The following is a 14,169-nucleotide window of genomic DNA, read 5'->3' as shown; positions in this document are numbered from 1 at the left end:
TTGTTAGATGTTGATGTGTCCAGCCAGTCATTGTCTGCCCTGAACATCAGGAACACTCCAGAGTTTCAGGCAGGGATCTTTTCCAGGCCTTATATCCATGAACTTTACCTATGAGATACCGGATATTGAATTGGGGGCTTTACTTAGGGTGATCACTTACACATCATGCAAAACGAGTAAAAAAAAAGGTCAAAATTTGTATATGCTAATTTATATGCATAGATGCAAATTTAGAAATAATTGCTATAATTTAAATAGAAATACAATACATCTTGGCTTAGTGCAGAAAGCTGTGACCAGGTGAGCTGTGTGTCTGCTCAGTTTGCTGTTCAGGTGCTAACTGTTAATAGGCAACTTCAAGGCTACTGCTCTCCCTTCCAGTTCTTTTGTCTTTAAACTGGATGTGAACTGGACAGCCCTTCAGATAAAGGCTTTGCCCCCACACCCGACAAAGAAGACTCATGAGACGTGGCATTGGTTTAAATGTTATATTTAATAAATATAACATAATCCGAATCAGAATTCAAACATATCCAATCGTAATTAATAACTGCTTATAACCCACGGGAAGATGAGGAATTGCACTATTCTGGTGGGGATGGAATCCCCCCAGTCTCCTGGGCATGCATCACAGCTGATAGCTGTGGGTTCTGATGTAAGGATATGGGCCAAGACTCCCTCCTTGCCCAGTGATCCTTGGGAGTGGTCTGCCATGTGCATTCTGGCCCCGCTGTACACACGTTCACCCCAATGCGCATGACAATCCACAGGGGCACCCGCCAGTTATCCACAGACCAGAGTCCTGCAAGATTCCTGAGGGGGTGTACTTACCCAAAATGCCTCAGAATACCTACCTCTCACTCCACCAAATTCTTCACCTGCCCGAACTCAATGCCAAAACTGGCTGTCACCACACCACTCTCCTAAAAACCAAACGAATCATCCCCACCGTATAAAGTAGGCAAAACGTGAAGGGCTCCTAAAAGTAGGGCCCAACCAAAAAATTCCTACTTGGCCCCACTGGCGACCGGCAAAGCCCATACTGCCATAGGAAGGGAGGGCAGGCACGAATGAACACGAGGACAAGAGTTAGGGAGGTGGAGCGGTATTAAATACTACCGCTCCTCTCCCCCCCCCCACTGAGGCATAACGTGGCCTCACTTTACTCCCTCACCCAATCTGAAGTAAACCTCCTGAGCCTTCTCTACCCATTTGGGGTGAAGGCAAACCCGCCCCCACTCTAAGGTGGGAACACCATTATCTCAAATAGTGGGCTCTCCTGCGATAGCCCTTCAAACAGAAGACTGTTCTCTGTAGATTAGGACACATGACCACTCTAAGAACATAAGAAGATCTGCTGGCTCAGGCCAGTGGCCCATCTAGTCCAGCATCCTGTTCACAGTGGCCAAACAGCTGCCCATGGGAAACCTGCAAGCAGGATCTGAGCACAAGAGCACTCTCCAGCTTCCCCCCCCGCCTCCAACTGTGTAGTCACAGCATAGCCATCATGGCTAGTAGCCTTTGGTAGCCTTATCCTCTTTGAATTTGTCTAATCTTGTTTAAAGCCATCCAAATTGGTGGCTCTAAGGCTGCACCTGAGTTTTAACATCTGTTCTGCATCAATGTGGATGGTATTATTTAGGTCTATGTGATATACTAAATGTGTATTGCTGTAGCATTACAAAAAGATTAATATGCTGTCATTTAGTTGACTTTTTATTCAAAAAAAGATTGCCTAACTACATGAGGTAGTGCATGTAGCAGAACAAAATAACACTGTGATGCACGTATGAAGAATATCAGTACCAATAGTATTTTGCAAGAAATTAAAAAGTCCAAACTATAAAGTTACAGAAAAACAAAAATAACAGAAAATAATTTTCATCTTACACAATACACTTTTCATAGAAAGCCTGATAATGTCACCATTATATATTTTTCTAATATACCACAATAAGGTAGATGTAATGCACAGAGCTATCTACCGTAAATGAGATCAAATGAAATGGTGAAATAATATGTGATCTTTGGCACTGTGTCCTGCCCTGCAGGAATATGCATTAGATGAAGAAAGTAAAGATATTTGGGCCCATGTTACAGATTCCTTTATACTGCAATTTACCAATACTATATAGACAAGCATATGTAGTATAGGGTGTCAGTCTTACAAGCAAGGTTGTGCTTAGCGATATTTCTGAGAACTGATTTACTGAAGCTCAAATGAACTACATTCTGGCTTAAACTCAGTTCTACAGGTTTACACAAACATCAATCTCACAAATGGCTGCCATGTGTGTAAGATAAAAACCCTAAATTTTTAATAGTAGTGGTAGGGCGCTGCTGCATGGGGCTGGGGCAGAGTGATAGCAAGGTTAGGGAACACCTAACTTTGGCTCTGCCAGTGTACCCATGCAGCTTGAATCTCACTGTTGCCTTCTCCTGTCCTCACCCAGCCTCATCAAGGTAAGCTGCAGCAATGCTGGTGTCAGAAGGGCACTGTCTGCCCACTACTACTGATTTTTAACCATGCTTTACATTTCATTATGTAAGTGACTGCTGGCATCAAGTTAGGAGCTTGTTCTAATCAGCATTTTTTAAAGATTGAGAAAAAATGTGTAAAACTGGCATAATTTCTCATTCTTTTGACTTTGTATGTTTCTGTAGTAATACATGTTCACTGCAAGGTTTTTTTTCAATTTTAAGCAATGGAAAATGATACATACAATGGATATAAGATCTATCATAGATATACCTCTGCATTTAATGTTAGTGGCATACATAAAACATGATAATGATGATGATGTATTTGTTTGTTTTTTAATTGTGGAACATTTATGAGCTTCAATGAATTGCATAGAAATAAATGCTAAGAAAATATAGCAATATTGAACACAGGATTCGAAACAGGCTATTTATCATAATCGTTTTTCATATGCATTTTCCCACGTTTAACTTTACAGATTTTTTCCCATTAAGATTTACTTGCAGTTAAACTCCTTTCCAGTCACAAAACAGTAAATATCTTCTGTACAGCAATATTACATCTTTATACAAACTTGAGGAAGGAGATTAAATGGCATTTTCTTTCTCTTCTTCCAACCACTGTATTTTGCTTTTATTTTTACCGTTTATTTGTTGCCCTCAAACCACAGCAAACACTCTGAATGCCTTGCCTCCTGGAGGATTCTGTAAACTGCAGAAGGAAAATAAAGCAGAGTGAGATATTTTACATATGTTACTTTGTATTCTAAAATCCTAATCTTACCAAGCACTCTTATTTTAGACATAAACCTACCCATACAATTAAGCCATCTATAGAGGACCTGGTCCCCCCACCATAGGAGATGTGATGTGTAGTTATGAAGGACAGGGCCTTTTCAATAGTGGCACCAAACCTATGGAATTGTCTTCCCAGAAATCCTTGTCTCGCTGCAATCCTGCAAGCCTTTTGGCAAATGAAAACAGTTTGGGGTAAAGTAATTTATTGTGGACTTTGGTATTTTATTTTGCTGATTTTCCTAGTCCTTTTTTATTTCATTGCTTATTTATTTATCATACTGTTTTGATTGTTACTGTTTGATACTTATGGCACAAAAATCAAGGTAAAATATCTTACATAAATAAATATATGGAGCTCTCTCCCTTTTCTTTTAGTACCAGAAACAATCGTTCTTAAAAATGTCACCCATGATTTAGGGCCACACTTTCAAATGCCTATATGGAATTACATATAAGATGTGGAAGAAGGAAGAATTTGGATATCCCAATGTAAGCTGTCACGAAATTGACCTACACATATTGCTGTAGAATGTAAAAGGATTCACTGTTGTCTGTGTGCAATGTAGCAGATGACAGGGTAATTGTTTTGGAATAATATGAATAACACACTTGTTTAATTAATATAAAACAGAAAATAGCTATAGAATTGGCATTTACTTAACTGGGAGACCAAGACTAAGTAATTGATGACATTAGCGTACGCTTGGTGGAGAGTGTTCTGTAATAAATGTTTCCATCAGAGCATTGCAATTTATAGGTTGTGAAATGCTTGTAACTCAGACAAACACTCCTATATGCTTGTGTCATTGTCAAACACAAAGATCGTTTGTGGCTTACACATGTGGCTATAAGGATACTCATGTAGGTGTGAGCTCCAACCAGAATTATTATGCAAACCAGGATTATTGTGCAAAGCTGCATTGGGTGTAAGACGCTGAGGAAAAGGAAAAGGGGGAAAAAAGCACTGGAGGTGGCAATGCAAACCTCTAATACTTTATGTAAAACACATATTGATCCAAGTAGTTGTGATTACAAATTCAGAACAGCAATGGGCTGTGATAAATGTCTGTCTTTACTCCCAAATGCCCAGTAATGATCTTTGGAAGAAAACACATTTAAAAAGGTGCAAAAATAAATAAATAAATAAATTGCATTTTTCCCAAGCCTGGTTTTGTGTTCAAGGTAATTATAGACAGAAACGTGCCTGTCAGCCCAGAAAATCATGATACAAAAGCATAACACTTTTAAAAGTAACTACTGGGGGCAGATATCCCAACAGCCATCTTATGACATGAGCAGAGCAATCCTAACAAGGGGCTGGGGAGGTGTCCGCGCTGGATCCTTACCATATGCTGAGTCCTGCTACCTCATGCCAGCCAGAGCAGAAGGTGGGGTTGCAGTTTTTGTAATTATTTTTTTTACCAAACAAGGCTGGCATAGCTGAAGGGCCCAAGGATCGGATCCCTTTGGGAATCCATAGGTCTTTGGATCAACTCCACTTGGGGTTAGTTATTTTCTGCTGGCTATTTTCAGCAACATGCCTACGTGGGTGGAGGCTCCCCCCCAGTAGGATTCCGCTCCACCAGCAGAGAGGCAACCATGTGCCATCCTACCATCACCACCCCGCTCCTCCCAGCCATCTACATGAGCAATTAAGGATTTCTCTGCCATGCTCTTTTGCAATTTTACAGGTTAAGTAACACTTTTTTTTATTTCTACATACCACAGAATATATCTTTTCTATACTTCTGCACATTATAGAATCTTTTGGGTGCATGGTCAGGGTTTAAAATCAAAAGAAGGTGATTTATTTTGTACAAAGCTGCTGCTTATATAAAGAACAATCTGAAGGGGGGGATGCTTATGTGTGAAAGCTTAGCTACCCACTCTAAAGATTTAAAGCACAATACAGTCAAAGTGAAATACTTCTAATTTTACATGTGAGGGAGTCTGGCACATACCAACTCTTATCATTGAATTAAATGAAATTTCAAGTGCTTAACACTGGCAGGATCATGCCAATAATTGGAAATATAAACCACAGAAATTATGTCTTTTCTTGTTTACCTATGCAGAATGAGAAACTATGTTTGAAAATCCTTAAGAAAATTAATGTAGTTTTCTTATTAAGTGCTATGCTATTTGCTACTGGATCAATAAACCAGAGAGTTGTTTTTATTCATAAGCAGCTTCTAGAGTTATGATTTGAGCTTACAGGAAACAGGCAGTTCTGCTGCTTCTCCCTGCAATAGCCATTGTTATACAATTCAATCTGGTTAATTAGCATTAAGTACAACCAAACTATTCCAAGATTAATGTAGGACTGCAAAGAATGGCAGGTGTATGCATGCAGATAATAAACAGCAGTCTTCAAAGTCATTCTCTGTACCTTTCTGAAAAAATTCCATTTTGAAATGAAGCAATATACATTCTTCTTTTATCCACTGGCATAACATCAACAAAGCCCCCTTCATTCTGAATTACCCCAGCATGTACAGCTGTCCGGCAGATACTAGACACCTAAAAAAAATTGAAGGATTTTTTTAAAATGGTGTAAAATTGCCAACCAAATGGCTGAATTTTCATCATGGTAACTTTTTCTCTTTTTTATTTTTCTCAGTTTAGCGCATCTGGGGCACAATCCTGTCAATTAATTTAAATTATGCAATTGGAGATTTTTGATCACTTCTGCTGAAATCGGTAAGAGATTGAAAAGTGATTAATTTTGGCCAATTACAAAGAAAGTTAGAATTCAGTTGAAATCAATGAGATAAGTTAGTTGCAAATAACCTAATTCTAATACTACCAAAGAAGCATTTGTAAGGAAATTGTTACCCTTTCAACCGAGTTTGGGGTAATATCATGTGATTGATCTCGAGTGCATCTGTGCTTTTATAAATCACTTTTAATGTAAGCTGCTGTAATCTTTCTCTTAACTCTACTATTCTATGATTCTATGCCACTGTGGAAAATATGCTATATACTATTTATCCCAGAAGCTGGGTGTTCACATAGTTTTCTTTTACAAAAAGGTGTCTTTAATAAGGATCAAATGGGCATACATTGGTAGCTATGAAAGATACTCTATCATTCATAATATGGATTTAATCCTGTTTACTAAGCAAATATTTTGTCAGAACTTGTAAGAAACCTTCACAAAATCTTACTGGGATATAATACAGTCTCAAGCATAAATAAGGTTGTCTAAAGTACTTTAAAAGTTAGCATAAACATTTCATTCAGTATTATAAGGCCTTGCTTTATTGCTGTGATGTGAACCCTTTGGCATTCATCAGTATAACAGGTCACAGCATCTGAACACCAAGCTGCTTAGTCATTTTCCTTCTTTTGCTACTCAACAAAATACCAGGTATGCACAGCAGCATAGCAGTAGTTTGCAAAGGCACATTAACCACTTTTTAAAGGCTTTTTCAAGCCTGTATTTCCATAGATAATAATTGTTCCCATTATTGCTAATGAAAGATATTGTTCCTCACAATTTTCCTTGTTCTGCGGCACAAAGTTATCCATCAATATATGGATATTTGCCCTCAAATATATGAGGAGAGATGTATGCATATAATTCAAATAGTAATGGGATTCTCAACTGGCATATAACAGCATAGCTGATATCAGCCTATGCTGTAAAAAGGCACGGGGGCTGACAATTTGGACATATTTCTGAATAAACCCACATTGCCACAGTATATTCTAATAAACAACAGACCATGATGAAAGCCATAAAAATGAGCCATGGAAACAAGAATTTGGCATCAGCCACCCCTACCTTATATGACTAGTATATAGTTTGTACTGTCATCTTGAAAAAAATCCTTTATGGCATTAGGAATTAATCCAACCCGGCTCCAGGAATGCAGGGGCCCTTGGGCATCAGCCTGCCCTGGGCCCCTCTGCTTCCCTTCTGTGATCCCGCAGATCGCAAGACAAGCTTCCGAAACACCCACCATCCCCCGCCATCCCCAACGCTTCACCTTTCTCTGCTGTTCGTGCAGGGTTGCCATCAATAAAGATGGTGGCAAAAGCTTCAGTTCCTTACGGAAACCTCGGCCGCCATCTTTATTGATGGCAACCCTGCGCGAACAGCAGAGAAAGGTAGGTGAAGCGCTGGGGATGGCGGGGGATGGCGGGCGGTTCGGAAGCTCGTCTTGCGATCCGCGGGATCACGGAAGGGGAGCGGAGGGCCCCCCAGGGGCTCCTAGAGCTGCGGGGCCCTCGCGCCAGTGCCCAACCTGGCCGCCCTTTGGAACCAGCCCTGATCCAAGCAGAGAATATACTACGTGATTTGTAGTTTGAAGAGTGAATCATACCTGAGCAGGTGGCAAGCAATGCCTACCCTGAAATTTTTGTAACAACATGATATCAAATGATCTCCAGTAGTGGAACAGTGATCAGATATTTCTGTTCAGCTAATTCACAAACAAGGAAAAATGGGCTAATTTTCTGATATGAATGCATCTGCTCTACTATAGACCAGCCTTCCCCAACATGATATCCTCAAGGTGTTTTGGACGACAACTTCCATAATCTCTGTCCATTGGCCTGGCTGTCTGGGGCTGATAGGAGCTGTAGTCCAAAACATCTGGAGGACACTAGGTAGTGGTACAGATAGTCACTACTGAGATAATGTAAGTGTGTGAACTAGGGATGTGTGAAAATTTCATTAAAATCGAACTTGGCACTGGACTTCCCAATAGTCTGCAGGTTTGCTATCTTTGCAGACCCCTTCCTGAATCCTGCAAGTTTCAATGACTTTTCCCAAGCAGATTTCTTTTTAAAAAAACAAACGCATTAAACTTTGATTTGCTAAGGTGAAACCAGCCACCCTGTGTCTTTGCTTTGCTATAGGTAAACTGACAAGCCTGTGCCTTTTCTTTGCTAAGGTGAAACTGACCAGCCTGTGTCTTTACTTTGGATTAAAGCAATATCTTGCTTTCTCCCAGGACTGGTGGGAACAATCCAGTACCACTCGGGAGGATGAGAAGGGGAAGGGGGGGGATTGAGTGGGTGAGCACTGGCAGAGGAAAAGTCACTTTCCTTTCCAAAAGGAAAACATTGTTAAAAGTATCATTATTTTTTGGAAAGGTAAAAGCAAAGGATAGTGGAAAAATAACTAACTCAAAACAGAACCACCTGCCAGTTCGGTGGAATGCAGTCACACAGGTACCAACAAGCGGATCCCATCTCTAGTATGAACAAAGCCATAGTCAATGTCATCCTAGAGTCCTTGAGGCAATCAGCCAGTCAGTGAAATCTTTCTTGCTTTTCTTAGTCTTTTCTGTTGTATCTTCATTCTATTTGCAGTTCTACATTCCTATTGGCACTTTCAGATATTTCATAGCAGAAAATACGTATTTGTGGCCATGGGGTATCCTGAAATATGTTTATACTGTTAAGGTTTACCACATGGATCCTATATGTGTAAAAATATGCTGAGTTTGGACATAAACTACATCCAATTAGACTTGATATAGTATGTATCTGAACTGGTTCAGAGTTGTTACAAAATGACTAAAACGGGGAAGGAACTTTTTAACCCAAGTGTCTGTATACACTAAATTAAACTAGAAAGTCAATAAATATAAATAAATCTAAACTGGAAATGAGCCCACATTTTTAATGGTTTGACTCCTCAGCTGTTAAGATAGTTAAATAAAAATGTTGACATTTGTATAAATGCAGTTATTTCACATTCCAGATTTAGCATTATGTTATCTTACTTACGTCAGAATAAATTCTTGTTCCTATTACTCGGACATAGTGTGGATTTGCCTGCATGCAGTTGTGAGGGCAATAGACCCTTGAAAATGGAAAAGAAAGAAACCAAAGATAACTATTTAAGATGTGAATATTATATTAAATACTAAAAAGAAAATTTTCTATAATTTTACTCATTGAAAGGAACACATAGTGGGAACAGTTTTATGTTTACGCATTGCCTTGTTACATTATTTTTTTCTTTGCCATACGGGATTCAATACAGTACACTCTGGATTGCTTGAAGATTTCCCAACAATTCTGGTTTTGCCATCAGTTCATAGTATTGTAAAAGTTCCAGTGAAGACATGGAACTTACTGCATGAATGGGAAAGTCAATTACAGAGCACTCCTACTCAGCCAGGGGAGAAAGTGGTTGTGATGAGCAAATGGCCCAAGCCCAAGCCCTGCTGGGCTCCTTTTTCTTCTTTTCCATTTTTTCCTTCCCCTTATTCACTTAAAAAAAGACAAGGTTTCTTTCCCATTGCTCCCCATTGGAAGGAAAATAAATATACCTGTTCCAGGACTGGCATACTTCCCACCAACTCAAGACATATGATTGCACCCTTCATGTATTATCTTGTATTCAAAAAGTTCTGCATAAAATAAGCCGTCCGAGGTTCAAAATATAAGAAAAACTAATGACTCTAAAAAAAATAGCAATACTGCATGTTCAACATCACATATGATTAGTCATAGGTTTTTTTTCCCACTGATAGAAACAACAGTTAAACAACAGATTAAATGGCTTACCTTGGGCAATGTGTGGCTGGCTTATAAAATGGGCATAGTTGTTCCACAGTTGTTTCACAAGTGACAGCTTGCACTGTAATTTTTTAAAAAGCATGCACAAATCAATGCTATTAAATGACATATAATGTTATATTATATAAATTAATATTAACAATAATGTTATATAAATTAATGCTAACCTTGTACTTTAGAGACTGTGAAGGAATTAGCAGACTGGTATTTTCTATAATAAAAATAGAAAATTAGCTATTATTATTAATATCCATATATTGGTTTTCTGTAAGCTATCCAAAGTGATGTATAGTAAAATCATAAAACAATATGTTACAATGGCCACAAACGTATTTTTAATAACTGAATGAAAAGACCTGCTCAGAAAACACCTGATGTGGCTTTGGTTCTTTGACTTTCAAAACTTCGCAAGGAGCATCTGGATTTATCATCATCATTCTTATACCAGAGAAAAAAGCGTTAAGATGTTGGCTATCAATTCCTTTATGTTTTATTAGTGTTTTTGTAGACTTGCATGGATTTTGTATTCATTTCCATAACTTGTTACTTTTATTATTATTACTATTATTATTTTTCATAGAACTCAGAAAATGCTTTTGACACTGTCTACATTTTACTGTGATAACATCACTACATAGTCACCATTTCCAATGGGTGAAATCTAGGTTGAGCAACCTTTTTTCAGTCAAGGACAAAAGTCCTCAGAGGTCATCAGTCAGGGGCCAAATACTGGTGATGGGCAAGGTCTGAGCCAAAAGCAGATGGAGCTGGAATATGAGATACACCACCCCTTTTCTCTCTCTTCTTCTGCCACTCTCTCTCTCTCTCTTTTTCTGCCACCCTCCATTTCCCCTCCTTGCCACGTGCATAAAATTAGACCAAACACTTCATGAAATTAGACGGAGGGGTACAAGTTGCCCACTCCAGTTAAATTTGCCAGATGCAACAGGAAGGAGTTTGGAAAGTAGGTGATACTGTTTGGATAATTCCAATATAGATTCTGCAATGCTTTGAAGTTCTCATCACATCACAAATTTAGCAGGAAATGGGAAGATGCTCTTCCGATCTTTTCAGTGCAGAACTTTGTCCACCAATGATCCACAATCACACATTTAGGGTGAGGTCCAATATTGTATCAGTGAATGTGATGGGGCTTTCCCTTCCTCTCCTCCTGCATAGCTCTACTTCAAGTCCCCCAACCCTGTGCAGCAGATATTGGGGGTGCATACGGACAGCAGGGGAGAGGTGAAGAACAGGAAGTTCTCTTTGTGCAAGCAGAAGTATATGGCACAAGCAGGACATCACAATTTGATAACATCCTTGGACTACAATCCTATACATACTTAACTGGAATAAATTAACTCAGTGGAGTTTACTTCTGAGTAGACATTTATAGGACTGAAATGTTAAGGTACCAATCAATGTGAGTCTACACAGTGACTGAGTTAATTAAACTCCAAAGCAGAAACACCAGTTAATGGAAAATTGAAATGAAAGTATGTTGTTTGAATACCCCTCCAACTGTGTACTTTACGTTTTAAGTGGAAACCCACTCTGCAAGCTCTGTTCATAGGGTTTTCGTGGTAAGAGGTATTCAGAGGTGGTTTACCATTGCCTTCCACTGAGTTTGGATGGATCTTAGTCTGGTGTCTCAGCTTTGACCATTCTGCCTTGGGTGCCCCTGCTAGGAGTTTAGCCTCTTGGTCTAGACTCCTGACGGCATCGCTCTTAGCTTCTTCAACACTCTCAAGCCCCCTCACCACGTTAAGGTGTGCATCCTAAAGGGGGTACAAAGTATCCAAAATGCAACACGAGACAGTGCTGGAAGATGAGACCCCCAGATCAGTAGGCACTCAATGAGCTACTGGGGAAGAACAAAGTACAAGTACGAGTAGTGCTGTGACTAATGATCCAGCTGGGTCAAAGCCAAAAGAAAGCCCAGAGGCTGATGCGCACAGATGCGAAAGGAGAGTCTGGAATTGTACGACTTACACAATAGGAACATGGAATGTGAGAAGCATGAACCAGGGAAAGTTAGAATTGTCAAGCAAGAAATGGAACGTATCAACATTACAATACTTGGCATGAGTGAATTAAAATGGATGGGAATGGGACAATTTCAATCCGGAAACTACAAAATATTTTATGCAGGAAATGAGAAATCAAGAAGAAACGGGATTGCTTTAATAGAGAGAAGTGATGTAACAAAAGCAATTAGGAGCTACAATGCAAGGTCTGAGCAAGTGATATCAATGAGATTAAACAGGAAACCTATTAACATAACCATCATCCAAGTCTATGCTTCAACAGCAAATGCAGAAGAGGAGGAATTGGAGATTTTACACAGAAGTACACTAAGAAATTGATCACGCACCAAAACAAGATGTGCTAATAATCATGGGGGACTGGAATGCAAAAGCAGGGAACAGAGAAGAACTAGGAATTGTGGGGAAATGGGGATTAGGAGACAGAAATGAAGCAGGAGACGTTATCAGGGAAGAATGCAGAAAGACAATACCTGTAGTTAAAAATAAAGACTTCAATGGATGACTGAAGAAACTCTTAAAATGGTTAAAGAGAGAAGGAAAGCAAAAACAAGAGGAGATAGAAACACAGTCAGAACCCTAAATGCAACAATACAGCAACTAGTAAGTAGGGACAAAAAGAACTATTACAATAGTTATTGTATAGAAATAGAAGAGGACAACAAAAAGGGAAGAACAAGAGCCCTATTCCAAAAGATTACAGATATAAAAGGGAAATTTAAACCAAGAGTAGGGATGTTGAATATCAACAGGGGAACACACTGACTGATCAAGATAAAATAAAAGGAAAATGGAAGCAATACACTGAAGAACTTTATAAAAGAGATGCAAGGATGACAGATTCATTCATGGAGGAACCGTATGATGAAGAACCAGAAATTTTAGAATGTGAGGTGAAAGCTGCTCTTAAAATACTTGAAAGAAACATATCAACAGGGACAGATGGAATACTAATAGAGTTGCTACAAGCTACTGAGACTGAAAATGTCAAAATTTTGACAAAAATTTGTCAAGAAATATAGAAAACTAAACAATGGCCCACAGACTGGAAGCATTCAATATATATCCCAATTCCAAAGAAAGGGGATCCCAGGGAATGCAGTAATTATCGAACTATTGCCTTAATATCCCATGCAAGTAAAATAATGCTCAAGATTCTACAACAAAGGCTCTTACCATATATGGAGCGAGAAATGCCAGACGTCCAAGCTGGATTTAGAAAGGGAAGAGGCACCAGAGATGATATCGCAAACATACGTTGGATAATGGAACGGAGGAAGGAATTTCAGAAAAAAATCACCCTGTGCTTTATAGATTATAGCAAAGCCTTTGACTGTGTAGATCATGAAAAACTATGGAATACTTTAAAAGAAATGGGGGTACCACAGCATCTGATTGTCCCAATGCGCAACCTATACTCTGGACAAGAGGCTATTGTAAGGACAGAATATGGAGAAACCAATTGGTTCCCCATTGGAAAGGGTGTATTTTATCACCCTATTTATTTAATCTATACGCAGAACATATCATACAAAAAGCGGGATTGGACCAAGATGAAGGAGGTGTGAAAATTGGAGGGAGAAATATCAGTAATTTAAGATATGCAGACGATACCATATGACTAGCAAAAACCAGTAATGATTTGAAACTGATTAAAGTTAAAGAGTAAAGTGCAAAAGCAGGACTACAGCTGAACGTCAAAAAGACGAAAGTAATGACAACAGAAGATTTACGTAACTGAAGTTGACAATGAGGACATTGAACTTGTCAAGGATTATCAATACCTTGGCACAGTCATTAACCAAAATGGAGACAATAGTCAAGAAATCAGAAGAAGGCTAGGACTGGGGAGGGCAGCTACGAGAGAACTAGAAAAGATCCTCAAATGCAAAGATGTATCACTGAACACTAAAGTCAGGATCATTCAGACCATGGTATTCCCGATCTCTGTGTATGGGTGTGAAAGTTGGACAGTGAAAAAAGCGGATAAGAGAAAAATCTACTCATTTGAAATGTGGTGTTGGAGGAGAGCTTTGCGCATACCATGGACTGTGAAAAAGACAAATAATTGGGTGTTAGAACAAATTAAACCAGAACTGTCACTAGAAGCTAAAATGATGAAACTGAGGTTATCATACTTTGGACACATCATGAGAAGACATGACTCACTAGAAAAGACCATTACGCTGGGAAAAACAGAAGGGAGCAGAAAAAGAGGAGGGCCAAACAAGAGATGGATTGATTTCATAAAGGAAGCCGCAGACCTGAACTTACAAGATCTGAATGGGGTGGTCCATGACAGATG

At 39.1% G+C, this 14,169-nt stretch overlaps 1 protein-coding gene across 2 annotated transcripts in view; it reads right to left on the bottom strand.

Annotated features, from left to right (window-relative positions):
• Positions 1–1,703: 1,703 nt before the first annotated feature.
• The window catches only part of CRISPLD1 (cysteine rich secretory protein LCCL domain containing 1), a 37,039-nt gene continuing 24,573 nt past the window's right edge, over positions 1,704–14,169 (bottom strand). For both annotated transcript variants that reach the window (XM_061601569.1, XM_061601578.1), the window contains exons 11-15: positions 9,987–10,030; positions 9,808–9,880; positions 9,022–9,097; positions 5,669–5,799; positions 1,704–3,193 (exon numbers count right to left, since the gene is read on the bottom strand). In XM_061601569.1, coding sequence (XP_061457553.1) covers positions 3,142–3,193; positions 5,669–5,799; positions 9,022–9,097; positions 9,808–9,880; positions 9,987–10,030 — 376 coding nt within the window. In that variant the 3' untranslated portion in view covers positions 1,704–3,141. The remainder of the gene's footprint in view (positions 3,194–5,668; positions 5,800–9,021; positions 9,098–9,807; positions 9,881–9,986; positions 10,031–14,169) is intronic.

The sequence above is a fragment of the Rhineura floridana genome, chromosome 1 (assembly GCF_030035675.1).
Source record: "Rhineura floridana isolate rRhiFlo1 chromosome 1, rRhiFlo1.hap2, whole genome shotgun sequence".
NCBI lineage: Eukaryota > Metazoa > Chordata > Lepidosauria > Squamata > Rhineuridae > Rhineura > Rhineura floridana.
This window is presented reverse-complemented; position numbering and strand designations above follow the sequence as displayed.